General features: G+C 45.1%; 2 protein-coding genes across 2 annotated transcripts in view; both read left to right on the top strand.

The window, feature by feature from the left end:
- mctp1a (multiple C2 domains, transmembrane 1a) overlaps positions 1 to 27,408 on the top strand; it is a 455,748-nt gene that overhangs the window by 329,743 nt on the left and 98,597 nt on the right. The window lies entirely within an intron of this gene.
- The window catches only part of arb2a (ARB2 cotranscriptional regulator A), a 140,740-nt gene that overhangs the window by 85,315 nt on the left and 28,017 nt on the right, over positions 1 to 27,408 (top strand). The window contains exons 9-10 of the mRNA XM_084025765.1: positions 5,815 to 5,931; positions 12,082 to 12,166. Coding sequence (XP_083881891.1) covers positions 5,815 to 5,931; positions 12,082 to 12,166 — 202 coding nt within the window. The remainder of the gene's footprint in view (positions 1 to 5,814; positions 5,932 to 12,081; positions 12,167 to 27,408) is intronic.

Here is a 27,408-nt window from a genome sequence, read left to right on the forward strand (position 1 = left end):
AAAAAAAAAACCCTGTAAATGCATGTGACCTGAGTGAGCAAAACCTCCACGCACTCCCACAACGCTGAAAAAGATGCGTACACACACACACACAAACACTGTGGCTCCCCAGGGCCCCGTGGCCTCGTGCTAGAGAGGGCTTCCTTCCTGCGGTTAAGACAAAGGAAGCTGGGGGACCGACAGGGGACCTGGGACCGCTGCTTCAAAGCCACAGGAAGCGCTGGTGTTGTCTCTTCCTGTGGAGGGTGTTGGAGCGTGGGGGGCCAGCTGCCTGTGTTTTCACAGCCAGGGACGAACATGGAGTGTGTTGTGTGTGTGTGTGTGTGTGTGTGTGTGTCACATCCACCCTGTGTGACCTTTGCTAGCAACATACAGTCGTACGGCGAAAAACTGTAGGAATGAGAGATAAAACCAGTCCCCGAGGATCATCGGTTTAACCGACGTTCATCTATAAGTCTACTGTCCTCATTGATTTATGATCGGGGAAAAATCACCGTCGAAGCATCAGTCGGGCCTTTATGTTTGTCCAGCCCTCGCCACTGTCTTTGCTGACTCCACACACACTCGCTGTGTGTGTGTGTGTGTTTGTGCTCCCGTTCCAACGTTGGCTTGCAGGGGATTTCTGGGGGAGTATGTGTTAGTGTGCCGGCGCCATGTATTTCCCAACCTTCCGGTGTGCACCAGCGTACGTGTTTGTTTGTTGTTTTTTTTCCTGTGTTCGCCCTGGCTCCTCCGACGCTCTCTCCTCTTAACTCTCTGGCAGCGACAGGACAGTTAATCAATCAAATATTTAAGCAGTGCTTCAGTGCTCAGTGGGTAGTCCTAGATTATCTGTGGCTGTTGGCAGTGCACGGCGCTGCCACATTATAAGCCTCGTCTCTGACTGGCATCGTCACGGGGCGCTTCGCTCTCTCTCTCTCTCTCTCTCTCTCCCCTCCTTCCCCTTGGCCTCTGCTCAGTCTTTGCTCACTCCCACTAATTCTCAACATTGTGTCCTCTTTTTCATTCTCACTCATTTTCTGTCATCCTCTCTTTCCCTCTTGTTTTCTCTTGTTTGCTGCACTCTATTTGCTCTCTCACTACCTCCCTATCTCTCTCTCTCTCTCTCTCCCTCTATGTATAATTGTGGCTTTTCACTTTGACTATCTGACAGTAAGCAAGGCCCCTTAAAGAGCTCTCATCTTTATGTCTTTGGCTGTTTTTTCTCTCTTTTCTCCCCGCTCCGCATTCTTTCTAGGGATAAGTCCGCCCGTCTCCCCCACGGGGATCTCCATTGTGGATTATCATTCAGTTTTTCTCCCAATTATCTAGTGGCTTGCGCTGCCTTTGACACATAATTATCAAAGGCCTAAATAATTGTCTTTATTATTGCCGGTGTTTAGATGTAGCGTCAGCGGAGCCGTCGCGAGCAAGGAAGCGTCACGGGGAGAGGAGAGAAATGAAGTATTTATCTCGACCAGAGATTAGCTTAGCATGCTGTTAAATGATGTCTCGTCGCTTATTTCAACTCCTCGTCCAGATAAATAAACATGATTAATATGCCCCACATCCCTCCACACAGCCCACACTTTACACACACACACACACACACAGCCGTCGCATATCACATTCTTCGGCAGTGGTTGAAAATAAGATTATGCACAACAAAAAGTCTGGCAATTAGCTGGCTTTGTAGCAGGAAGCGGCTTAAAGCGCTAAACACTGTACTTTGCTGAGAGCCATGTGAGAGGTCAGGTATGAGATACAGGGGTCAGAGGCAAGTCTGCATGTGCGTGTGTTTGAGTGGCTCCGAATGCGTGGGGGCCGGCTATTTCATAGAACTTGTGAAAAGCCGGATTAAGTAGAATTGTGCCAAACTAGGGGGTCAGAAATCTGTTATGTTTTGCGGGTCTCCATGGCAACCGGGCCCTCTGCATAGAAGTCAGAATAAGAAATGGTTTATGAAGGAGGAAACGGAGAGAGAGAGGGGGTAAACGCGAGGGAGGGGGGGGGGGGGGGGGGGGGGATTTCTGAGTTCATCCAGAGTTGAATGTATGTCGGGTCGGGGTGAAACTCATGTCTGCGCCATCGGTTGTGACTCAGCTTTGTTAGCGTGCTTCAGAGGAATGTGAAAGGTGATGTGTAGTTGCGGTTGAATTAAATTCAACTCACGGAGAGGGAGTGTGTTTTTCTAAGCGGCGGGTCACAAACGGGTTAAGAAATGCCTTTTTTTTTACACATATTTTTTTGTAATGTAATAATTTCATTCTGTAAAGCTGGTGCAGAAGAGAGATGGAGTCCATCAGGCCGGCGATGGCTCAGGTGTTCCTGTTCATACGGACCCGTTAGCTCCTCTTCAGACCTTTTGTGATCATATGCATCACTCCCACTTAAACGTAAGCTTCTGCTTGTGTTTTAAAGACAGCGAAAGCCCACTTGCTTTAGCGATGCTATGCCGAAGCTGACCCTGGGGGTCCGTTCCTCTGTGAAGTGGGCCGAGGGAAAAGAGAATTTTCCTCATGGGGATCAATAAAGCGCTCATGAATATTCTCCGTTGTGCACATCTTCCTTCTGTCTCTCATCTGTCTTGCTTTTTCTTCTCATTTCCCTCTTTTGTCCTTCTAGTAAACTACATTTTATGTCCATTCAGCTTCCTCTCATAACCTTCTGACTCTCGACTCCCTCGATTTTCTTTCACACACAAGCCCCTCACGTTCAACCCCCACCTGAACTTTACTCTGCATATCCAGCTGCTCCGGCATTAAAGGAAAGGCCAGCGGAGAGGCGGCAAATGTCTCAACATCTGTGCGCTGGTTTTAGCTCAACAAGTATTTCCACATGTTTCTCTTCCTTTTTTTTCCCTGTCCGATACCAGACTGATCACAACAGCTGGCCCCCCCTGCTTCCTTGTTAAAGCGGCAGTCTGCGGTTACATAGTGGATTAGCACGTTTTAACGTTTGGGGGATAAAGATGGCCGACGCTAACTCACGGGCCAACGTGGTGTAAAAAAATCATAACGCGATGAGTCACGGGATGAGACAGCTGTACGTTGCTGCCCCGCCGGGAGCGTTGCGGCTTCATGGTAACTGGTTTTGTAAGTTAAACCGTGGGTGTCGCCCACCTAGCAGAAGATGTGCTGAGAGTTGGCTTTCACCGTGCAGCCGACCACAGTTGTCATCGTGGCTTGTAAAACACGGGGACCCCGGCGGTGTCAAAATCATTGTGGTTGAGGGCCACACTCGAAGAGCACTCTTTTCCTGGAGTCATTATTTGTCAACCTATTACCCCAAACTGTTACCACAGCCCAACATGTGTGTGTGTGTGTGTGTGTGTGTGTGTGGGGAGGCGGCGCAGCAACCAGAGCTGTCAGAAGGAGTGATTGATATAGCCGGCGCTGGAAGACGGAGTTGCTCGCTCTTTAATCTTCGGTTGAGGCATCGTCAGGAAAACAGACTTTGTTTGGCGAGAGTTGCTGATTTATTTACCTTTTCTCGTTCGGCAAATATATGTAACGCTGCGAGAGTGTCTTTGGATAGCAAATCACGGAGATACTCGAGTTTTTTCCTCACATTTCCAACTTAATTTTACGAGAAATAACTTGTTTTTATGCTGAATCTAATCAATTTGAATGTGAGCTTTAGGATTTCCGAAGGTCTAGTTGTCCTATTTATAAAACAAAAACAAAAAAAAAACACTTTTTCTCCAGTGTCTGCTGGATTATTAAGATTAATCACGCTCCGTCTAAATATTTCGCTCCAATATTTAAGTTCCAGACGTATCCATCTAGAAGCCAGCTTCCCTCCCACCTCCCAGCTGTGCCTTTTTCTTTGTACATACCTTTCTGTTTGCCTAACCGCTGTCTGTCATTCACTTGCCTTTCCACCAAACTGCCTCATATTAGCACACATTCATTCCAAGGGTTGTACCCACATATATGCAGACGCACACACACACAGACACACACACACACACACACACACACACACACACACACACACTAACACACGGTTTACTTTGGCACCAGATAATAGATTTATTATAGCTCAGTTACACTTTAAATATACCAGTGATATCCAGCGAACCGTACTCATGTAAAGTACATTTTCCATCAAAAAAGTCGGACACAGATGTTTTCAGGGGCATACGATGGAGACCTATTTATCCACATGGAAAGTGGGGATAAAAAAATGTCAGTTTTCTGCCCAAACTTGGGGCGATGTTTTTGACTGGTTTGAAGTCATGTGCTTAGCGTTTTCCATGGACAGCCGGTCCACTGTCTCCTGTTTCCTGGCCTCTGCTAGCAGCCCCTTTACTCAGGGACTGGCCCGTTTGGCTATAGCGCCAGAAAACAGGACCTTGACTGACACCTCCAGTTTTAAAAGGTTGACTTTGCTGCTCCCACGGGCCCAGTTCTGCCAGAGGAAAGCTTTTCAACCAAGCGTGGATGAGGAGGGAGTACAGAGAGGAGTGTGTGTGTGTGTGTGTGTGTGTGTGTGAGCGAGCGAATGGCTCTGCGCATACATGTGCCACGTCTTTCTTCTTTTGTTGTCTATCTCTGCAGTTGTGCACTTTTCTTTTCCCCCTGCCCGTGGTTGCACCTCCCCTCTCAGTCTGCTCAATCCTGCAGCCCCGGTGAAGACGCTCCACTGAAAGCCTTATCAGCTGTGTGATGTATGAGTCCTTAGTGCCTTAATAGATTCCATTTATCTCTATACACTCCCACTTTAATTTGGCCGGCCAAGAGAGGATGTATTCAAATGCCCACCGTCATTTTGATGTACAGCCAGTCGTGCAGCCAATCTCGCCGGCGTGTAGACGGCCGCTGCTACCCGCTGTGAATGTGTATAAGATCGCTACTTTCTCCGAGCGTCAGACTTTAGATTTGTGTTCGTAGCAGCTTAAACCTCCCCCTGCCCTCTCAAAACCTAGCTTTGTATTCAAGCCTCAGACCTATTTTGCTTTGTTACACTTGGGTTTTAAAGCCCGCTATTGATCCTATTATTACATTCAAGCACCAACTAACCACTGATATTCCAATCCTTACCTTAGCCATCACATTACCTAGACTCACACTGAGGTGCTTGTCTTATTCTCAGGCAGCCAAGCCCAGTGGAAGTCTATTAGTTCAGGACCTAATCTGTCCTAGAAGACAGGTAATCACCAAACTTAGTTCTACTCCACAATCCATCCAGTATCCTTCACTAAACGTGATTGTGCACCTATTGTTGCGAGTCCTGTCCTCCTTTCTTCCCGCTTTTTATCTTACAGTAAAGCGTTGTGAAACGGGCTGGTTCCCGAGGCCCGCCGTGCTCCTCGGGGTGGGCCCGGCAGTGCGGGGAGTCTATTGTAGTGCGGTAACAAGTCCTTTGCGTGACATTTTCCTTGCCGTTGACATTCAGATGGGAATAGGAAGACGGGCCGGCGGAAGCCACGTTTCTCCGTGACATGTGAAGGGAAAGGTTATTAAGGATGGGGACGGGGAAGAGGGGACATTTGCACAGAACGTGACAAGGACACGCCACGCCGGAGCAGCTCTTTCATATTTCACTTTATAACATTATGCTATACACCGGCTTGAATCTGTATCGGCTGTCCAGTGGGTCTGTGCTATCTGGTCCAGGGAATAGGCTGACAGTGTGTGTTAGACGGGGAATAACAATTTTTATTTCACAAGTACCTACTGACACAGTGGGTATGATATATTCTTTTCCCCCCTATCATACGTCTTATAGGATAAGGTCTCTTGGTCGAAACAAAGAGCGTCCTCCTCAGCAGTGACTGTGTCATTAACATGCTGCCACGGTGACTAACACAGATTTGATTTGCTCCTCCAGATGAATCAGAGGGAGATGCAGGTGAAGAACAGAGCGTGCGGCGTGGCGCTGACCGACTCGGCTCACAACATCTGGCTACAGGAGACCAGCAAAGGCACGCAGGACTGGATGCAGCAGGTGAACTAAAAACCCACACATGCAATAATACACAAACATGAACCCAAGGCAAACAAAAGAGGCTGCAAACTGGACAGGGGGTCCGTTCCTGAGCTCCCATCTCATCATGTAAATCCACCCAGCGGTGAGCTGAGCCCTCTGATTTTCCCTCCTCTCTGATTTCTCCCTGCACAACCCCGCTGACCTTCCCAGGTAGCCCCGACCCACAGCTAGATTTAGAAGTGATAGAGAACCATTGTTTGCATGTTTTCCCTCGCTGTCTTTCTTCTTCTTCTTCTTCTTTTTTGAACCAGACCCCACTTCTTTTTTTTCTTCTTCCCGGGTACACGTCAATGAATAACAAAGACGGTCAACCCTTGCTGTGTATGCGGCCGGGCCTGCATATGTGCATGCATGCATGTGTTTATATACGTGCTCGTCGGGGAAACGCGTGAGACAGACTGCACGTGCACATGTGCATTTGTGTTAGCTTCATTTTAGCACTTGCCCTTTCTGGTGTGACCTCTGCGCCATACGCAGCACCTGGGCTCACTCAGTATGCACATACAGATGAGGACCATCCAAGACCAGAGCTGCTGAGAGCCCGAGATGCAAATGTCATGCACACACACACACACACACGCACACACACACACACGCACACACACACACACACACACACACACGCACACACACACACACAAAGACCATACCTTTTATTCGTATTACTTCCTATTTTCCATCCCTTGCCTTTTGTTTTTGCTATTTCCGTCATTTCCCATTTCGCGTGTGTTACACTGCATGTTATTTTCAGTGTTGGGGATTCAAGGTTGCACTGGCCCCTTCTTGTCTGGCAATTCCTATTTTTGATTCATCTAAGGGTTTGTTCGGGACACGGTATAATTGGAATGTTAAGTGATTTTCTATTTGTGATGATTACCCAGAACAATAAATCTGAAATAACCTTCTTTGTCCGGTCGGAGTAGAAGGGGACAGGAGAGGATTTACTCCCTCTCTTACTTATTAACCCACGCTCCTTTTTTTTTTTTGGCTGAATCAAAAGAGGAGCCCACCTAATTAAAGGGAATTTTCCTCTGGTGAGAAAAAAACCCCAACCCACCTATGTATGCCATTCTCAATGATACAACAGAAAAAATAATATACATACTCTTCTTCTTACTTACCTTAAATTCTTAATATCCTGCAGTACCAATACAGTTTTGGGCTCATTATTTAAAAAGAGTACTCATTATTTTTGCTAATAGCAAAATATGTTTATACTTCATGTAAAAAATCATTATATAAACTAATCCATACATTTTATTTAACATTTAATGCCTCCTGTTCTTAAATTATTAGTATTTATGATACATACTGTAGATCAATGCTGCCAGATATGCGTAACTTTTGGAGTTGTTCAAATCTAGTTTACATTGTGGGGGAGGGGGGGACTGGCAAACATAATGTCTGATAACTTCAATACTGAAATTCAGTATTACATCACATCCCCTGGCTTCTCTGCATGGATGGCAGTGCTAGTTAACAAGCCCCCGGGTCAGCACGAGGATTGAGGTGAATCCAAAATCGAATCCGTCCTCCATCATTTACATTAGAAACCAATGCTGTGTATGCGCAGTGGTTCCACCGAAAGGTCAGTGTCCCTTTGTGTTCCACCCAATATGCTAATTCTCTGTCTCTCATTGGCTCAGTGTCCCGATGTTTGTCTTTGAATGATCACACAATCTACACGTGAGTGAAGTTATTATTATAATTAAGACACGAGCGACAGTAGATGCTTAAAATGCTCCTTTTTAACATCTCTATATACATCAGTGACCCTACACACACACACACACACACATAGGAAGGGCAGCTCAGAGGGTGCTGCACATCACAGAGAGGAGCTAGCAGTGAACCTGCAGTAATGCCCTGGGTGGTGCATAAATGTGGGTGCCCGTACAGGTGGGTGCATGCGAGGTCGGCAACCCGGCGGTGCACTGCTGTGTTTTCCTCGGACAGAGATAATTCCCTACCTCCGGGGTTCGACAGGTCACTGGATGGTGGGATGGAGCGATGAGAGGAGATGGGATTTTTAAGAGATGACCGCCCGCTGGGCCCGGGTTAGACGGACCGAATGGGTCAGACGACGGGCAGCCGACGTCACGGGCAAGGAGAGGAAACACAGAGTGAAGGTGGGATAAAAGAGAAAGGGGGGAAAAAAAGGCAGGGAATAACCAGTGGCAGAGGTAGAAACAGTCCATCCATTGACCGAGACAGAAAGAAATAAAGTATGAGAAACGTTCAATTATTTAGATCCCGTTGACTGGTGCCGAGAAAAGCACAGGTTAGAGCTGTGGGAAGGAAAAACAAAAAGACAGGTAGGATATGAATGGAGTGAATACAGATGGAGGAGAGGAGATGAAGAGATGTATGTGGAGATAGATGAGTAGCATAGTGAGGAGAAGCGAGTGTGAGGGAGAAATGCGAATGATGGTGTACAGCTGGCAGCCTGTCACAGTCTCCAAGGTGTCTCCTGTCACTGTGCTGGCCTGCTGTCACACTCTAGTGGCCTGCCCAGAGCACGAACACACACACACACACACACACACATACAGAGTACATGATGGTCATGAATAAACCATCCTAATCCATAGAGATTATACAGCAACTGGAGGAGGTGGGAGAGAGAGAGACAGACAGACACAGAGAGAGAGAGAGAGAGAGAGAGAGTTAGCCAGAATTGGCACTCAGGACTACTTTCTGAGAAGTTAGGTTGCAGGCTGTCATGTGTGTAATAGTTTAGGAGACTTTTGTAAAGCACAGAGTTTCTTTGATGGGACGCCGGCCTGTGTGATTTCAGAAAGAAGAGGTGTTTGAGCATTTGACGATACTTGTATACTAATGGTGAAAAATATATACTTCACATATTTTGTTTAATATATGCATTACAGTTTCCAAAAATGTCAAAAAATATAATTTTCTAACTTATTTGGTTATCAAATAGCCTCTTTATGAAATTGTTGATCATGAAAATGTGAATGAACTCTGGCTAACGTGAGCTTATAGTAGGTTGTGTCATTCTGACGGCGCCTGTGGAAGGTGGGGGAGGAGCCTATGCGTGGCCTTTTTACAAGGCGCCGCCGCGCGTGTGTGTGTATTCCTGTGATACTCACCGTGTAGTGGACATGGACACCTATGACAGACCTATTTGGTCCTTGTGAAGGCTCCATTAGATCCCCCTGCCATCAGCTGAGTGCAGTGTTTTGTGTCCATTACCCCTCTGAGTGTGTGTGTGTGTGTGTGTGTGTGTGTGTGTGTGTGTGTGTGTGTGTGTTTGGCTGTTTGTTGTGTATGTGAAAGAAAGAAAGCAGGCCGGCCGGCTTCCACTCTGACTTGCATCAGGCAGCAGGTGGTGGATGTCACACACACACACACACACACACACACATACATATACATATAAAAAAGACGGCTCTAAAGCAAGGTAGAGGGGTAGAGAGGTAGAGCGTACACCTGCTTGTCGTTTACACCCTCGGAGCATACATTTAGCTTAATGGTTAGCTTTAGCGCCTAGCTTTAGCCTGTAACTCGCCACTTTAAATGATCTTTTAGGACTTCGTTTTAGCATAATGTGTGTTGGGATTTAAGTGAAACCAAATGCACTCTTCGACAGTGTGTGAATGTGTGTGTACATGTATGTATGCACAGAACAGCAGAGATGGTGGTGGTGGAGGGGGGGGGGAGTCGAAATCTGTGTGTTTCTCTGTCTGCCTTTAGTTCAATGGCGCCATTGATCAGCGGAGAAACTGCTTGAAGTGATGATGCTATGCGTCGGAGGCAACCGATGTGATGTGCCATCCTTTTGTCAAGTCGCCCTTCTCTAATCCCAGCCAGCAGGCCTTGCCTTTATGTGACTGCTGTTGTGCCTGCGGTCTCCCACAGCACTGGGGCTGTGTGCTGTGTGTGTGTGCGTGTGTGTGTGTGTGTGTGCATTTATGCAAGAGTTTGTGTGCACATGTGTGTTGTTGCCTTGACAAATCTATTCAAACCACGACCTCCCTGCCTCCATTGGTGGCGCTGGTGGAGGTGAAGGGAGGGTGGGCTTTGAAAGACTCCCCTCCTTCCCCTCTCTCCAGCCGCCTTCAGCCCACTGCTCCACAGCCCAGCTGACATCTTCCTCCAGACAGACTGAATGAATTAAAAGGAGATACAATGAGACACTTGATGTAGCAGTCAAGGAGCCCCACTGCTTCTGTGCCGCTCTACACCGCTCTGCCCTCGAGCCCGGGCTCAGAGGAGAGCACATCTAGGGCAAAGCAAAGGATCTAAAAATACACAATATGCCACTGTTTACCAAGATGACTTGTCATCTCCCCCCCCTCTTCCCATCCGCCCCCCTCCATTCCCCCTCATCTCTCTGCCGATCTTACTTCAACGCTCTCTGGCTCCTCTCATGCTATACCCCGTGTACGACTACTTTTTATTTAAGTAATATAATACAGAGATTCAGTTTGTGCTTTTTGTATTTATTTCGATTGGATTGGAATGGATGACACATGAGCCCAACTTTATTTTAATAACAGACCTTTTAGTACGCATTTCCCAACTGAATTTTTTGTTTACTCACTTGTTGATATTTTGCGAAGGATTTGGGGGCCAGATGTTTCATCTTGATCATCTCTCCAAATTGGTTTCTATATTTTTTTTCCGTAAGCTCGCAATAAATAAAGCGCTGCGGCACAAAAAAGAAGATGTAGCACATGTCAAGCAGACGGTATCAGAGGAGATTTACTTTGACATCGCTGCAGAAACGTATGTAGACTTAAAAAAATAAAAAAAACAGCCAAGAGGGGCTCAATTAGACATCGGGTGTATATTCAATGTCCCTGTACATGTAGATATTCATCTAAAAAGAAACATGAACTTATCTCTGTGTGTGTGTGTGTGTGTGTGTGTGTGTGTGTGTGGTGGGGGTTAACTTGAGGGATGACAGCTGAGTAGAAGTGTGATGAGATCCTGCATTTCTTTCATGTGTGTGTTTGTGTTTCGTGGAGGAGTTGAAGTGGGAGACATTTACTAGATGTGTCTCTCCAGTCCCTCCTCTTCCAGGGCCTTGGGAGTCAGGGTTGCTGAGGGCAAAAATGCAACAGTGTGTGTGTGTGTGTGTGTGTGTGTGTGTGTGTGTGTGTGTGACGCTACACAACTTCGTGGGAGACCCCCCGTAACGCAATCACTGACCCACGCACACGCACACACAAGCATGTGCCACACTGTAATGGCTGTCAGGGGGCCAGGGTGAAAGTAAACAAGGGCAGATAAGCAGTGATTCAGAAGGACGCCAGCTGCACATTCTAATCTCTTTACATTTTCTCTTTCTTCTATTGAACTTTTATCTTATCTGGAGAACGTCTTCTCCAAGCATTCCTTCTCTGCCTCCCTCTGTCCCTCTCTGCTTCACCCCCCCCCTTGTTTTTTCTCCTAACCTTACAAGCCACGGCATACCAGTCGGCATCGCACGGTCAAAAAGGGAAAACACAGTTGGATGTGTTGTCATCGCGAGCAGGAGAACGATAACTCGGAGCATGGGAATAGAGCGTTGTTTTGAAGTGTGGCTTGTTCATTATTAGATGTACTTTAAGGTTTTAATGTGTTTGGAACAATAGTAGGTGGAAGGAGGGCGAGCCTCGCAGACGGGGGGGAGATGAAGACAGAAAAGCGGATAAAGAGGTCTTCTCCTCTTTCTGACAGTAGAGTTGTCAACCACAGGGGGGTTTGAGAGGACTAGGGGTGTTTGCAGGGGGTTATGGGTCAGCAAGCTGGGCAGACACCCTCCCCCAGGGCACCCACTGATCCACCATGGTAGAAGGCCTCATCGCTCCACCACAAACAAACGCCAAGCTGTCTGAGCAACATGTCACAGAGCTTTTAATTGCTTGTTCCTGTCTCGTTCTCTCTCTCTCTCTCCCCCCACCTCGCTCAGCCATGCACCTCTTTTCACGATCATCGTCTTTCCCCCTTTTCCTCCACACCTGTCCCCCTTTTCTTTGTCTCCCTTGTCTTCTTAAACCTGCTTTATTAAAACAAGAAATCAAAATAATACAACAATTATAATATATATTTTTCAGAATGTTTAATTATCAGTTTTTTTTTCTTCTTCTCTTCTCTCTGCAGCACTGTTGTAACTGGGTATCGAGTCCAGAACCCCTGGACACACCACTGGACCCCATGTTGCCGGACTGCCCTCGAGTCTCTGCAGGTATCAAACATAGTCCGCATAAACACACTATATTATTTCACCTCTGTTTACCGTTTGTGTCCATCAGTGGAATATACAGTGAGTGCAGATTATCAGGGGTCAGTCGGTGCAGCGTGGTGTGTATGTCGACAGTGATTGCTCTGTGTGTCGGAGGTCATGGTAGCGCTGATTGAGAAGGATCATCAGAGAAACGGACGCAGTGGCAGATTATCTTGAAACGCAAACACGTGCACAAACAGAGCTCGTCTCTCGTACGCTACGGAAATGTGTTTGTTTTATATTTTGTCCGTCTTCTTTGTCGCGCCCTCTTTCTTTTTTCATCATGTACTCTCCTATATTAATTAATCCTCTCCTGTGGCGTTTGGCTTTCCGTCCCCGTGCCCTCTCTGTGGTTGACTGGCCTTGATGATGTCACGGCCATCATGAGAATGTGTCCTTAATGTAGGATTAGGGATGAAAAGCTGTAATCCTCGACATGACCGTTGATAAGAGATGATGATTGCAGTGTTGTTTGAAGAGTGAGACACACGCGGGCATGCAAGGACACACACACACACACACACATAGAAACAAAAGGAAGTGTCATAAGTAGCGAACGCACCTGTTTTTTTTACTCTGTAATCGATTGTTAAATGTGTGAAGGAATACAAACACACATCCTCGTCTCATCGCACATTTCCATCATCACTCTAGCAGTCCTGCTCTGCGATCGCCTCCTCTCCCGAGCCCCCCCTCTGTGACGCCGCGGTGAATGTATAGGTCATCTTACACATGCTCCACGTGCTGGTGAATTCATCTCCAACACACCGCTATCTCATCTCGGCCACTAAAACACCATGTTCCACACGGAGCCGTGTGGGTGGCTGGCCTTAACATCTACCAGTGAATCAGCGTCTCGAAATGTCATCGAGCCTTCGATATAAAAAAAAAAAAAAAACCCATACTGTATTTCATGTCTTTGTACCTCGGTGTTTTACGTCTCCTCTCGGTGACTGCTGACGGTCAGAACACGGTGACCTTTGAGCCGGGATATGGCAGTCCACGCTTTGAAAGCGTTGGCATGCCTGGCATTGTCCATATCGCGGACCTGTGACACGGTGTCCATCTGTATGTATGCACTATTGACTTGTGCTCCATTGACTTCTGCCACTTTAACCGCGCTGAATGGATTTGAGTCGCTGGCCTGTTAACTGAGCTGCCAACTCTTCTTGTCTCTGGCCTTTTGGTGGCAGCTCCTGATGTCAAAGGTTGTCTCCGTCGTCTTTGTGTCCTTGGCAGCCTGGCAGGTTTCACAGGCAGCGGCCATTGTGGTGAAAGTCACAGCAGAGCAACAGAGGTGACGAGGGTTGAGGGAAGGTTGAGGGAAGGCTGTCAGGGCACACAGTCACCTCCTCTGCTGCCATGGCTACTGTTGTCTGGGTTGCTATGGCGCTCACGTGTGTGTGTGTGTGTGTGTGTGTGTGTGTGTGTGTGTGTGTGTGTGTGTGTGTGTGTGTGTGTGTGTGTAGGTGGTGAAATCAGGATTGACCATAAAGTATCGCAGCAGCAGAGAACAGACCGGTGAATCCTTGTTTTCATGCACATGAAGAAACACACACATCACATCTTGTGTGTGTGTGTGTGTGGGGGGGGGGGGGGGGCATGTGATCAGACACACACACCAAGATGTCTGGAGGCTAACAAAGTATTGGATGTGTGTGTTTAAATGTGGGCACTGGGACTGGTCAGGCGGGGTGAAGGACGAGTTTTAGCCTCTTTCTGTCTATGTGTGTGTTTCTCTCTCTCTCTCTCTCTCTCTCTCTCTTTACTGTCCTTGCACTTCTGACTTTCTCCATACATCCTCCTTCCTCCCCTCCCTCCACTTTGCCGCTCTGCCTCCCCGCGTGGACCAGTGACGATATGATGATTGTGTTTCCATGCTGGTAGACTCTTGGCAGAAGGAGGGAGAGGGAGAAGTGGAGGCAGAGATTGTCTCTTATTCCTAATCATCTCTGAAGCAACGCCTGTGTACCAGCATGGCATTCTGGGGCTGGAAGGACCACAGAGAGAGGGGAGGGAGAGAGAGTAACGCATAGCAGGAGTGTCTCCATTTCTTGTTTTAAATGTGATAAAAAACCTGGACCCACTCCCTTCGCGTTTGACCGGCTTCCCTCCTTTTTTTTAATGCATCTTAATCTTCCTTTCACTCCATCCGCTCTTTTTTTTCCTCCATCGTGCAAAAAGGAATTTGTTCCCCCAAGAAGGTCATTGCTCTGGCGTTTGTGCAGTGGCCTGGCAGACTAGCAGAATTTTATCAGTTAGCAGCACACTGAACACAAGCTAAATATGCAGATAAAGTGGAACCAATCTCCATGCTGGAAACGCTCCCCTTTGTCTGTGTGTGTGTGGTGGACTAACTACTAGAATGACAGACAAACGAGGAGAGGGGTGCTGGTTAAGTGTGGTTGCTGAGGGCTTCCCCAAGATGTAATCACCCCCCAAACCTACACCGCCGTTTAGACGCAAAGAGAAGGAGAAACACGAGATAGAGAGAGACGGAGGGTGACGAGAAAAAGATGGATGAAAACACAGTCCTACAGTCATTTTTCTTGCGATGGCTTCCTTGTTTTTGTTACTTACTTTATTGACTTTTTCTTCTATCAGCGAGATGGATGATCACTTGTTTGATCAGTAAAGATGCTATTTCAAAGGTCGGAAAACCCCCCTTTGTTAATAACACACACTTACACGAGCACACACAGACACATGGACACACAACTTCCTCCTGGGTGATTACTCATTGTCCAAGCCGATTATTAATTACAAAGAGAGAGCTCTCTGAAGGTAAACACTGATTAATGGCTAACAAAAGTAAGTTAATGTCTTACCTGTACTTTAATTACCAACCCTGCTCTGTTACAAGCATCCCATCACAATCCTGTAATTAACCCTAATGGACTGCAGAAAGAGACTCGTGTTCATTTTCTTTCACAACATAAATACGTTACTGTATGTCATCCTGCGTGCGCGCCTTTTCTCCGTTTCCTGCTACGCTTCCCGTAATTAAAAGTGGGGACTTTTGTAGAAAGTTGTTCTCGATTATTATTATTTTTTGTATCTTGAAATGAAAATAGCGGGGAGTTTGCTGGAAAAGTGATGCAATATTGTTAAAGAAAAGAGAAATAATTCCCGCGCAATGACATGGGAGGTCACACTGCCTTTCTTCTGTTCCTAAGGCTCATACTTCTGTGCCTCGGTGTTATTAATGTACCAAGATACTGCAGAGACACAAAGGAGTGCCTGGGAATAAAGGCTGACACACACACACACACACACACACACACACACACACACACACACACACACACACACACACACACACACACACGTTTTGTCATGGTCTTATTGGGAATGTGCACTGTCCTGGTTCGACTTGACTGTAACCTTCACCTCCCTGATCCATGCACCGCTGACCATGAAACACCTCTAGCTGTCTGCACCTCCTCACCGCACACACACACACACACACACACACACACACACACACACACACACACACGCACACACACGCACACACATCATCTGACTGATGTTTGTGTGACTTAACGCTTTCAGAGGAAACTCACAATTTACCCTCTCCCCCTCTCCAACCACTGTTTTTACAGCTTGGTACGGTGGAAGTCCGCTGGCTCGATGGAAGATCACATGGAAATGTGTGTATGTGTTTGTGCTTGTTTTTTCACACATGTCTCTCAGTGTTTTCTTAGCCTGACCGGCACACGTTGAGCTAGTGTTGCAGGAAATAGACAAGCAAACTCTGGTGAACCGGACCCTGACCCCTGACCTGGATTTACAGAGGTTGGATTAGGCTATTGTCTGGGTCAAAATTGTGACAGACCACATCATAACGATGTGGAAAATGCTGAGGCCGAGGACTCCTGATGTCTGGGGTCGCTGCGTCTGTTGGAAACTAGTAATACAGCGGTGATTTGTGAGATGGAATCATTTGATTTGATTTGTGATTATAGGTTGATATCATAAACTCCAACCACATTACCAGAATACCAATTTACAACAGATTTTTTTCTTTAGTTCAGCAGTGATTCATCATTACTCTTTGTATTGTTTTTCATCTATGCAACATTTCCTTTTACCCAGCCGTCACATAAGGGCAATTTATTTTCCTTTAGTGTCGGAGTAAATCTCAGACACACACTTCCCTGATGGTGATTGGCCAATTGCACCATTTTGCCACCCTGTAACTGGAGGCAACAGCGATGGCGTCATATTGAAGGCATTGAGTTGATAAAAAAGAAAAGAAGTTAGAAGAATATATGAGAGCTTTGCAGATATCGTTTATTTATTCTCTTTTTTCCCTCCTTGTTTGATTTTGATGCGGAGACTCTGAAGGGCCAGGTTTAATTGCAGAAGCTTTTTGCCATCACTTGGAAAACTAAATCATCTGCAGCTCGAAGTCTTTTCTGCAAGAACAAAAACAAACTTTCTTAAAAACAGCTTGGTTTTGCAATAATCAGCTGGATATCATTAGAGATCTCAGCCTGTTTTTTATTCTATTCTATTCTATGGATACGCTGCTTAGAAGACACAAGAAAAGTGATGATTTTAGAAATCACTGCAAAATATTTTTGCTTTGTAAGAGTGGGACCGTTTTCAAAGTAACTAAAAACTGGAAATGTCAAGCTGAAGGTGAAGGTAGACCATGAGACTGTGGATCATACTCTTGCTGAAAGGAAGTAAATATGTTTTGACAGGCTAACAAATGTGTTTATAATATAAAAGCCCTATTGTCTTGGTGTCTTTGCAAAAAAAATAAAGCCTGGATTAATATCATGTTCTGATACTGATACTTTTGATGAATAAGAAAAAAATGGAAAGAGTGTTGAGTCATGCACAGCTGGTGTTTAGTGTGAGGAGAATTTGTTGTTTGATTTGGAATATTTATGGTATGTTACAGCTGGGGAATATGCAGCTTCTTTGATCCCGGTTGAGCGTGTTTATATTTTTATCTTCAACAGGTCAAAGGTTATGCATTGTAACTAGAGTGTCATGAGCACAGGCAGAGAACATCTCCTTTGTAATGTAGCCAATAAGCATAGACTCCTCATGGTACTTTCTGTATATATGGCCTTCAACCTTAACTTGGCATTCACAAGCAAGCCTGACTAACTAACCAACTTTTACTAGGACATTGAACCAACCACCATAGTTGGGAGAAACCAATTATGCATACCTGACAGGGGTGTTGCAGGAGTAGGATAGAAGCTAAAAACACATCATACAGACCTATAATCAGTCTAGAAACCACTCGATAAATATTATTTCAAACTATTGCTAAATAATGATAGAGTCAGAGTTAAAAATATCAGCCTAAATTACATTTTTGAAATAATCAGGTCAACCTGTCGGTAAACCGGAAGTAGTAGCGTCATTTCAAATCGGGCCAGCGGCCCGCTGGCCCGATTTGAAATGACGCTACTACTTCCGGTCCCGTAAGGACAAACGATTTACCGAGACAACGGACACAGGTAAGACAAATATATGCACTTTGAGACTTAATACAAGTAAACTAAACACTTAATATGTTGGCAAAGTATTGCGTAGTTAATTTTCACCGCTTGAAATGAGAGGTTGAATATGTTAAACGGGAAAGATATACCATGTTGACGTTAGCTAGCTAGCAATTGTTTGTTTTCACCGCAGTGTTGGTTTTTATTTAATGTGGGCAAATGAATGGCGGTGATATGTGACGACGTTAACGCAGAGGTTGTCAAACTTCTTAACGTACACGCACGACAACAAACAGTCTGGGAATGAAGGCCGCTGTCGTGACGTCACAGTATGTTCCTGGGTACTGCTAGGAACATGAATGGGCACATATATGGGGTCTTTTATATGTTGACGGTGTGTGTGTATGTGTGTATATATGCTGCCTTAGCTCGACAGGGATATGAGAGATGAACAGGATATGGGCAAAGGAGAAAGTTCATAGTATCTGCTTTACTTCACTTTGACTTTTTATTCATATGGTTTTCTGACACCTGGTTTGGAGTCATTGAAAAGTTGCAGGGTCAGATGAAGAGGTCTTAGCTAATGACAGCTAGAAGGAAGGAAATATCTGTCAACTTAAGGGTTGTTTAATTGTGTCACTGAAGATGAGATGATGCGATTCTTAATTCATGTGGAAACACACAACAGTTTAGCATAAATAAAGAATGACAAATATGAATTACATATTTCCCTTTTGGCCTCACAGGAAGGCATAGATTTCTGATTATGTAGTTATTTGAAATTGGTCATGCCACGACAGAAATAGTGTTTTTTTTCCTCCGCATTTTAGAAATTAAACAAATTGAAATGCAGCTTTAGATGAGGAACTACTGCAGCAACCCTCATTGTTCAACATCCCAGCCAACCTTTGATGGATTCCTCCCTCAAACCTTCACTTTGCGTCTTGGCTGCAACACTGCTCCCGGTCCGTTGACAGGTCACTGTATTGTGGCGTGGTGACAGGGCAATCTGTCCCGTCATGTAGGTTGCGGTCTCTCAGGACCGTTTTCCTTTTGAATCAAAGACTTGACCACTTTGATTCGATTCTTTGATTCAATTCTCGAGGACTGTCCGTGTTTATTGATCTACTCCGCCGCTTTGCTTTCTGTCGGACGCGGATCTTCACCCAGATCAGAATCAAAGATATGTCGACATAGTCAATAGACAAGCACCTCGCTGCGGGTCCGAGACAAGGGTGTTGTCTTTTCCTCGTCTTATCCGACAAATGGGAGAAAACGAAGCGGATCGATACGTCAAGCTAATAATTGTACACGCTTGTCAAAGTTAAACACTATATAATTCTCCGGCTGTGTGAGGTTAATGAAATGTTGACTCTTGCATTAGCTTATCTTTACAACTCATTCTGAGCGATGTGGAGGTATTACTTCAGCGGTAATTGATTTTAAAATTACATTTATAGTCGTAGCAGTGGTAAGAGTAATCATAATAGTGTTTTTTAAATGTCTTATTATCATTTGCAGTATTTGTGGTAATATACGCGGGTGGAACCATATTTGAGACCAATGCATCTGATTTTCAATGGCAAAATGAATGTAATGCAACAACAATGACATTATTTACCCGAAAACAAACTTAATTGTGTGATATGCAGTTCATGACTTTACTAATTACCATGATTATGATGAGTCGCATCCAAGTGGACGGAGAGGACAAAGGAGTAAAAGTGTGATAAGCTTTTACAGAAAAAAAGTCATATCTTTTGTGTTTTCTAAGATTTCATTTTGACTATAAACTCTATTTAATCCTTTTTCTTTTTTCCCTTTATTTATATATTACATTTATTTACTGCGGGGCTTAGCTATTCTATAAATATATATCTCCGTAATGTTTACGTGACGTGTGCATGAAGGATGTTGACAAGATTTGAAGTGTGATTTATAATCACGTCTCGTATGCGGAGCACTATTGCTTTACAGTTGAGGCTCTTGTGATTATGCTAACTAGAAGTGTGTCTGGAAAGCCCAGTCTGTGGTCTTCAGTTCACCCCTGCACTAGGTAAACTCTATCCAGGAGGCATTTTATCCTCTCCTCCTTTCTCCTATTCTCCCCATCATCCCAGGGAAAAAAGAAGAAAGGCGAGAGACAAAAAAGGAAAGAGCCTGGCATGCATAAATGAAAGTTCAACAAGGTTCAATGAAACACTTATACAATTTGCTGCAATATAGTAGGGTTTTATAATCTCATTATCATCTTAGTGCCAGATTTGCCCATGAGGGCCGTTCCGTATTCACTCTTATTAGCTCCTCAGATTTGTCCATTTGTCCTTCTGCTACCCGCCTCGCAGCCAATCACTGGGACAGTATCGCTAATAAATACCCCCTCCTCCTTGTTTTATCTCCACTTTTATTTTTTTCTCTTGCTATACCTCCTACTGCTTTATTTATGCTTCATTTTTTTTTTTTTTTACTTTAACTTGCTGTGGGGCAAACAACAGCATTTTATCCAGCAGTCTTCTAATAACTGCATGTGTATTTCTTTCTAGAGAAGTTAATTTAATTTAAACGCATGCATATCTATAGTGTGATACTGTTTATGCTTTGAATTGACTCCTATGTGTTCAAACGGCAGGGAGAATTCTTTTGAGAAACAAAATTCACTGTACATATCCATAACATTGAGAGCATTTTTTCATGTTACCCACTGGAGTTTTCAGTGTATTTTGGATGAATGGCACCAATAGAGTTGCACAGAAAGCTGCATTTGTTTACTCCGATAGTGTTCTTAATCATTTCCACGCTTCCTGCCAGGGTTTTTTACTCTTTGAGCATGCAGGGTCAGATGGGGGAGCTAACGTACAGAGTACAGTAGAGCAGGTCACAGGCTGCTTTTAAATCCCCAAACCTCTGAGCTGCTCTGGGTCGTGTCCATCCCTGGTCACTCAGAGGGCATCTCCAGATTAGTGCTTCACGGACATGGATCTCATTTGCCCATATGGCCTCTTCTCATTGACTCGATATAGGCTCTAATCCGCCCAGCCTTTACCCCTGACCTCGACATGTGGCGAACCACTTAGAAAAAAAAGAACACGCCTGCGTATACCACATTTGACGGCTACAGGATCAAGTGCGGAGATGGGGATGAGAGTGTTTTCTCGATCGTCGGTGTCTGTTTGGGATTCTACAGTCGCTTCCGGTTCAGATTGTGGTTCAGTCAAAACAGGAGGAAATACCTTAATAACACGCTGGTTTTGTGTGGCTTTAGACCGGTTTTAGGTGCATTCCCTGTTGCGGAATTAATCCAATAAAACCCACAGGGTCATGGTAAATCCTAACCACAGCTAGCGTTAGCATTAGCACACCCCTTAGCGATCACCTTCATCCCCTGGTCTCGGCGTGCTTTGATTAACGAGGCGTACTAGCCACCCAACAAAGGTTACAGTAGGCTCTCCATGTAGTATCGCCTCTGATGATACTCATCATCATTACTTTAATTGACCTCATCCTTGAGAAGATGAAAGGATAACCAAGTCAAATAGGAAAACCCCGCACCTTAATGGCACTGTCATCGCTGCACTAACATTTAATTTCCATTAACCGATGCATGTATTACTTCTGAAATATCCTATTTAATTCTCAATATTGTAAATGTTTTCGCAGTAAATGTAGTATTCCTCCCAGCTGCTGCCACTGAGTGAACTTGGGTGATGGAATAAAGTAGATTAGAGCAGGGAGAAGTTGATTTATTGAGTAATGAGAATGTCACCATAATAACTTGAGTCTAATTCAAAGCTGCATAGCTCTTTTATTAAGGATTAAGGATATTTTTGCTGTCCTTTTTATAGATTAATTTACTGCAAAAATGCCCAGCTACCCAGGTAAAACTGTTAACACCTGTTGGTTTTTAGTTTATCTTATCTTAATTTACCTACGCTCTCCAACAATTTGTCAATTACTCCAAACACAGATGTGGTAATTATATTGAGGTGCAAACAGAATTTCGTTGCTGCTCAGTTTTAAAAAGATTTGTGAAGATTTGTGAAGTGTCTATTGACTGTAATTAGGTTGGAGACTGCTATTGTTATGTCATTGTGTGCACTGAAATTATGCGTGAAGGGTTTAGAGTTTTCTTCTTTGAGTTTAAAACCACACCAGGTTCTAATTAAATGCACATTTATGATTGTTATGAAATAATGAAAAAAGAACAAACATGGAATCTGTGAGGATGTATTTAGGATGCACATAATTGCCAAAGAGATGATTAGAAAATGAAAGAAGAAGAAAAAAAATCACCCTTGAAAGTCCTTGAGTCATACTCTCCCTCAAATTATAATGTTTATTTCTCTTCTTTATGTAATTATGTAAACGAAAGGGATGGCAGTTTCCACGATCAGCCCGGTTTAGAGTATGCAGCAGTGACCTCGGATCCTCCCTCATGCTCCATGTCAGAGAAAAACTTTATTAATCAGCCATCTCCAGGACAGAAGACAAACCGCCCGTGAAACCGTTGTGCGCCAGTATTACAGAAATGTGGCAATTAGAAGATGATATTTATTTATTTTTTTACCGGTGAAAGCACCAAGGAGAAGAAGGCTGTAATAAACACAGCTTGTTTGTAGCCGAGGAAGCAGCAATTATAAAGTGCTTGGAGAGTTGTTGTGCTTATTGTGCCCGGGAGTAATGAGATAGCCTGCGCTCATCCCTCACTGATGCTATAGCTCCTAATCCTCAACACGCTTTTCCTGCTTCTCTTGTTTATCCACTCACATCCTCTGACCATCACAAGCCTGTCACTGCTCTGGGCAGAACCCGGTGGCCTTTGACCTGTGTGTCAGCTGACTTTTCAGCTCTGAAAGCGGTCTGGCGCTGAGTCGAAGCAACAGGGCGATAAATGCACCATAAAGTGCAGTGTAGTATCCCCCCTCCAGTGCGCAACGAAGTGGGTTTGTTTACCACCAAACCGATTGCTTTGTTAAAAATTTGCTTTGTCATTTAAAATATTTTTAGTCTCACTTGTTTTATTCTCCATTTTCTCTGTGTGATTTTTTTTTAAGTGGCCTCTGAAATTGAGATGAATGAGACATTTCAAGGCGATAAAATCCATGTTAGGACGTTATATGTTGGACATGGCTACACCATGATAATCCGTAGTTTAAGTCTTGTCCTCTGGTGTTGTCGTATCATTTCTGTTTATATCTTTGGGCAGCTGTGGCTAAGGACATAGAGCAAGTCGTCCGCTCATTAAAAGGCCGGCGGTTTGATGCCCGGCCCCTCCAGTGTCCTTGGGCACAATAATGAAGCCCTAAAGTTACTCCCAAAAGCTGTCGCTGTGCCAATGAGCATTACTTAAGATGCTGATGGATGGCACCTTTCATGGCAGCCAGGATTACACTGTATGAATGCAGTCCGTTTAGCATCTTTTTAGTCCGTCCATCCTAACTGTGTCTTCTGTGACGGAGCATGTTGAGAGATGTTTTGTTTGCCTTTACACTTGTGTAAGAATAAGTGTGCATGCATTCCTCTACTTAAAGATACTCACCTACACTTGTGTGTGTGTGTCCTCCCAAGAAGAAGAATGCTGTGTGTACAGGCGTGTTATCTGTGTGACCTAGAGACAGTCTGGTTATCACCTCTGTGAGCCTCTCAGGGCTAAACTACAAAGCCAGCGGAAAAACACCACTCTTGCCCCCCCCCTCGGACCCCCACCCCCGCCTCTGCATCTGTGTGCTGGTCAGCCAGTATGTCCGCCTACTGCAGGACTCGCCTCCTATCTAATCAACATAGACAGACCACTTGTCTGCACACACACGCAAACACACAAACACACGCACACTAAATGTATGCTCACAGATTCAAATGCACACAGGCATGCTCAGAGTGGAGCCCTTACATGTGTTGACACACTTAGTAATACACCTCCAAAGACAGACACACACACACACACACACACTGATAATCACAGACACATTGATTTGGGCTCTGGCTTCCCAGATATGACTAGCTGTTGCAGTGAGATGTGAGAGTGGCCCAGAGGGCACAGAAGGGGGTCAGAGGCCAAGTGCTAGACATGCCAATCAGGTAGCGGAGGGCACCGCAAGGTTGGACTGATGGGCCTTGGGGCATAGACGAAGTAAATTGGGCCTCGTGACTCTAAGGGAGAGTCCCCATCCTTGAGTCACCTGACCACTGTGTGGCTCCGGCCCTCCGCCCGACCTCGTTCCCTGTCCGGACCCTGACAGAATCTCCAGCCACAGCGGAGACGGTTTGAGATTCAAAAGGGTGGGGTCTGTATTCAGAGGCGCAAGTTCTAAATCCATCTTTGGCGCCATTTTAATCCCCTTTTGTTTGGCTTATGAAATGCTTTTTTTTTTCTCTCTCTCTTTCCTTTCGGAGTGCATGCCAGCCGACCTTCTGATGTTACATAGTGCAGCTCCCCTTTGCCCTCAACCTTGCCCTCTGAGCAACATGTGGCCAGATAACAAAACCCTAAACAAAAGAGGTAGATTGCCAGAGCAGAAGAAAGGCGGGGGCTCGCACTTTGTGTCTGCAACACTTCATGAGAGCTAAGCGAGGTTGGCACCAGCTGCTGGAGCAGAGTCGAGGAGAATCGAGGAGAAGTGAATTGCGTTTGGCACCAGGCGGCTATCAGGCAGTAATTAGTATAGCTAACATCCCAGATGAAGGAGTCAAGTCTAGTTCAGGGTAGAAAACTTCAAGGGTCTTAGCGGATAAGGGTTGGAGGCCAAGCCATGCCCCCTCCCCTCCTTGAATGTAAACTCATGCCGTGCCTGCTCAGATTTGCTGAAATCTGTATTGACCTTTGACCTCGAGGTGTCGCAGCCAGTCACATGTCAGGCTGGCTCCTGTGGACCACGCTGGATATGTTCATATTAGATTGGATCAGCAGTTCCTGCTCTAGACCTGCCCATCCCGACCCAACTCAGAGATTTAATCTCACACACGATGAGGCTTTTGACATAGATGTTACCTTACAGCTTAAACCCATGCTTGGCATTCCTGCCCCGCTCTGGCCCCAGGATCAACCTTTTTCTGTCACAAAGACGGGCCCTCCAACCAATCAACAGAAACATGAATGCATGTATGGATGAACAGATGGATACGAGAGGGAGAAATGGATTGTTTTGAGTCTAGTAATGATGTTGTAATCTGTTTATGGTATATATGGTGATCTCTGTGTGTGTTTTCTGTATGTACATATGTGAGTGTGTATGGATGGGTGTGAGGGTCATCCTGCATTCATTCCTGGTTTCTTTAAAGACCTCTAATCCCTTAATGCAACCATAATCTCTTTTAATACACAGAATATTAGTCGACGAATCACATGATCATAAATTGATATGAAAATGTTTCTTTCGAATGACATCCAAGGATTTAACCCGAGGGTCTAATCATAGCTGACACTGTACTTGTCATGTTGACCATGTCATAAGGTTTATGTCCGATGTTGGCCTATAACCTTCACACCACAGGGGCTAAAAGCTCACCAACCCTCTAAAAAGTGTGACGCACCCTTTTGGAGACATAAACGCAGACTTTAGTTTATTTATCTTATTATAAATCCTCATAAACACCTCTTATAACACAAGCAATGTTTACGCAACTGAGCTAGAAATTACAATACACAAAGCACATGCTTTTACTTTTAGTCTCTGAGGAGTTGAGATAAACATGGTTCTACTGCAATAAAAAAGAAAAAGAAAAAAGGTTTGAACTATGTGAACTTTGGTGCTTCTCATTTATCCTGTGTGCTATTTGTGGTGTTTTTCATCTCTTGAATCCTGGCCTAGTTTCTATATCTTGTTTTCGGAAAACACGAGCTAAGCTGTGGTGCACAAACGAGACAGCCATTAGATCGCTGCACTGTAGGTCTGACCTCTGACCAGCTAAGCTCCTGCCCCATCCCCCTGGTAAACCTCTCACCCTAGCCCACCCCCACCTGCCCCGTCCCTTGCCCTGCCCCGTCCCACGTCTCTTCTTGGAAATGATATTATGGTGTTTGGATCATCCTCCTTGTCTTCTGCCATACTGTAATCCTATTTGCTCTGTCATGTGTTGGTGTTCACAGATGGTGAGTGTGTGCATGTGTGTGTGTATATGTGTGTGGAGGTGGTGTGACACCCAGCACACTCACAGCTGTTTGGACTAGCTCACTGGCCCCATTGTCTCTCCCACACTTCCCAGAGAGGGTGGTCCTGCACGCACACACACACATACATACACACACACACGGCCATAACCATCCAATCACTCAGAGGGGTGTTGAAATAAAAATTAGTGTAATATTTTGGGTAACATCGCTAAAAAAATCCACCCCTCCGTCATCCACTTTCCCCTGGTTTAGCGGACTTCCTCCATACAACCATCCCTGCACTTGCCGTAATGAACATGTTAAGCCGAATGACTGAATGAGTGCGAAATGGGGTAGAGGGGGTGTAGTGTGGGGGGGGGGGCAGGCGGATTGGGGCTGTGGGGCGGGAGGCATTGAGTTCCCACTCATTGTTGAGTCTCGGGCAAAGAGAGACGGAAAGCGCAGCAGGGGGAGAGGTCCTTGGCAGCGCTCCAATGGCTGGCGTCTCGGCGTCCACGTTTAGTTCCAGCTGAGTGCCCACAGTGGGCATGGCCGCACTGCCTTCACTCTGACCTCTCGACCGAGGACCACTGCTTGCCTGTTTCCACCACCCCTTTTGATTTATCCCTTTCTTCTCCCGCTACCCCCCTCTTCCTCCTCCTCCTCCTCCTCCTCCTCCTCCTTTTGTATTTTGGAAATGGCTTCATAACAGCCAAAACAGAGATGTTTCGAAATTGATTTGTCAAAGCGATGGGATGGGTTTGTGATCAGACAACCAGTGGGATCCTTTCAAGGCTTTTTCTCTTTCTTTTTTTTTTAAATACAGTGCAATCATTCACCTCTTGATCAAAAAAATATTTTCTGAAAAAAACTACAGGTGGGAATTTCTCATTAATTTGTTTCCGTCAAATATCCAAGGGATGCGTTCAACAGAAGGAACCATTTGTTTTGTGTGCTCTCATGAGAGCGGTAATTGGGATTTCCCTCGTTAGATACTTTTGAGTCCCATTTGTAGACAAAGGTTAGTGATGTTTAAACAGAAAATCAATGCGATAATAATGATTTATGTGAAAAAGCTGCTCACGACAAAACTCATTATGTCTGTTGTCACAATTTTAGGTCCAGCAATTTATATTTTAACTTGACAATAGCATTGTTTATTAGCATTTATTTATCTTGGTTAAATTTCTTCTTTACATTCTTTTCAACAGAATAGGTAGAAAAAAGTTTTGAGTCCGCAATGCAGCACAAGTTTTGTGCAAGAAAGTTTTGAACAGGTTGTGTTAGTTTCACAAGATCCCTTTTATTTTCTGAATAGCTATAATCACAGGCCTTGAAGTGGAAGAGCAGGTATGGCAGGGTTTCTTTTATTGTTTGACCTCCTTCCCCTACACTTGAAGACTTTCACGCAAGGTGGTACCCTTGACACGGACTCGGAGAATGTTAGTGTTGGAGCAATAGCACTGTCAAGTGTTGTAGTCTGTTAGAAAGGAAAAGACTTTCAGTCACAAACTCACAGAGTTCTCGTTGAAGACGGACCTCTGTCCTTTTCCTCGATTCTGCGCTGCTCTCCGTCTCTTTCCTTTCCATCTTTCTTCGACATGTATCCAAGTCTCTTGTTTCTCTGACCCTAATCTTTGCCCGTCTTC

This window comes from Eutrigla gurnardus (assembly GCF_963514095.1).
Source record: "Eutrigla gurnardus genome assembly, chromosome: 13".
Classification (NCBI taxonomy): Eukaryota; Metazoa; Chordata; class Actinopteri; order Perciformes; family Triglidae; genus Eutrigla; species Eutrigla gurnardus.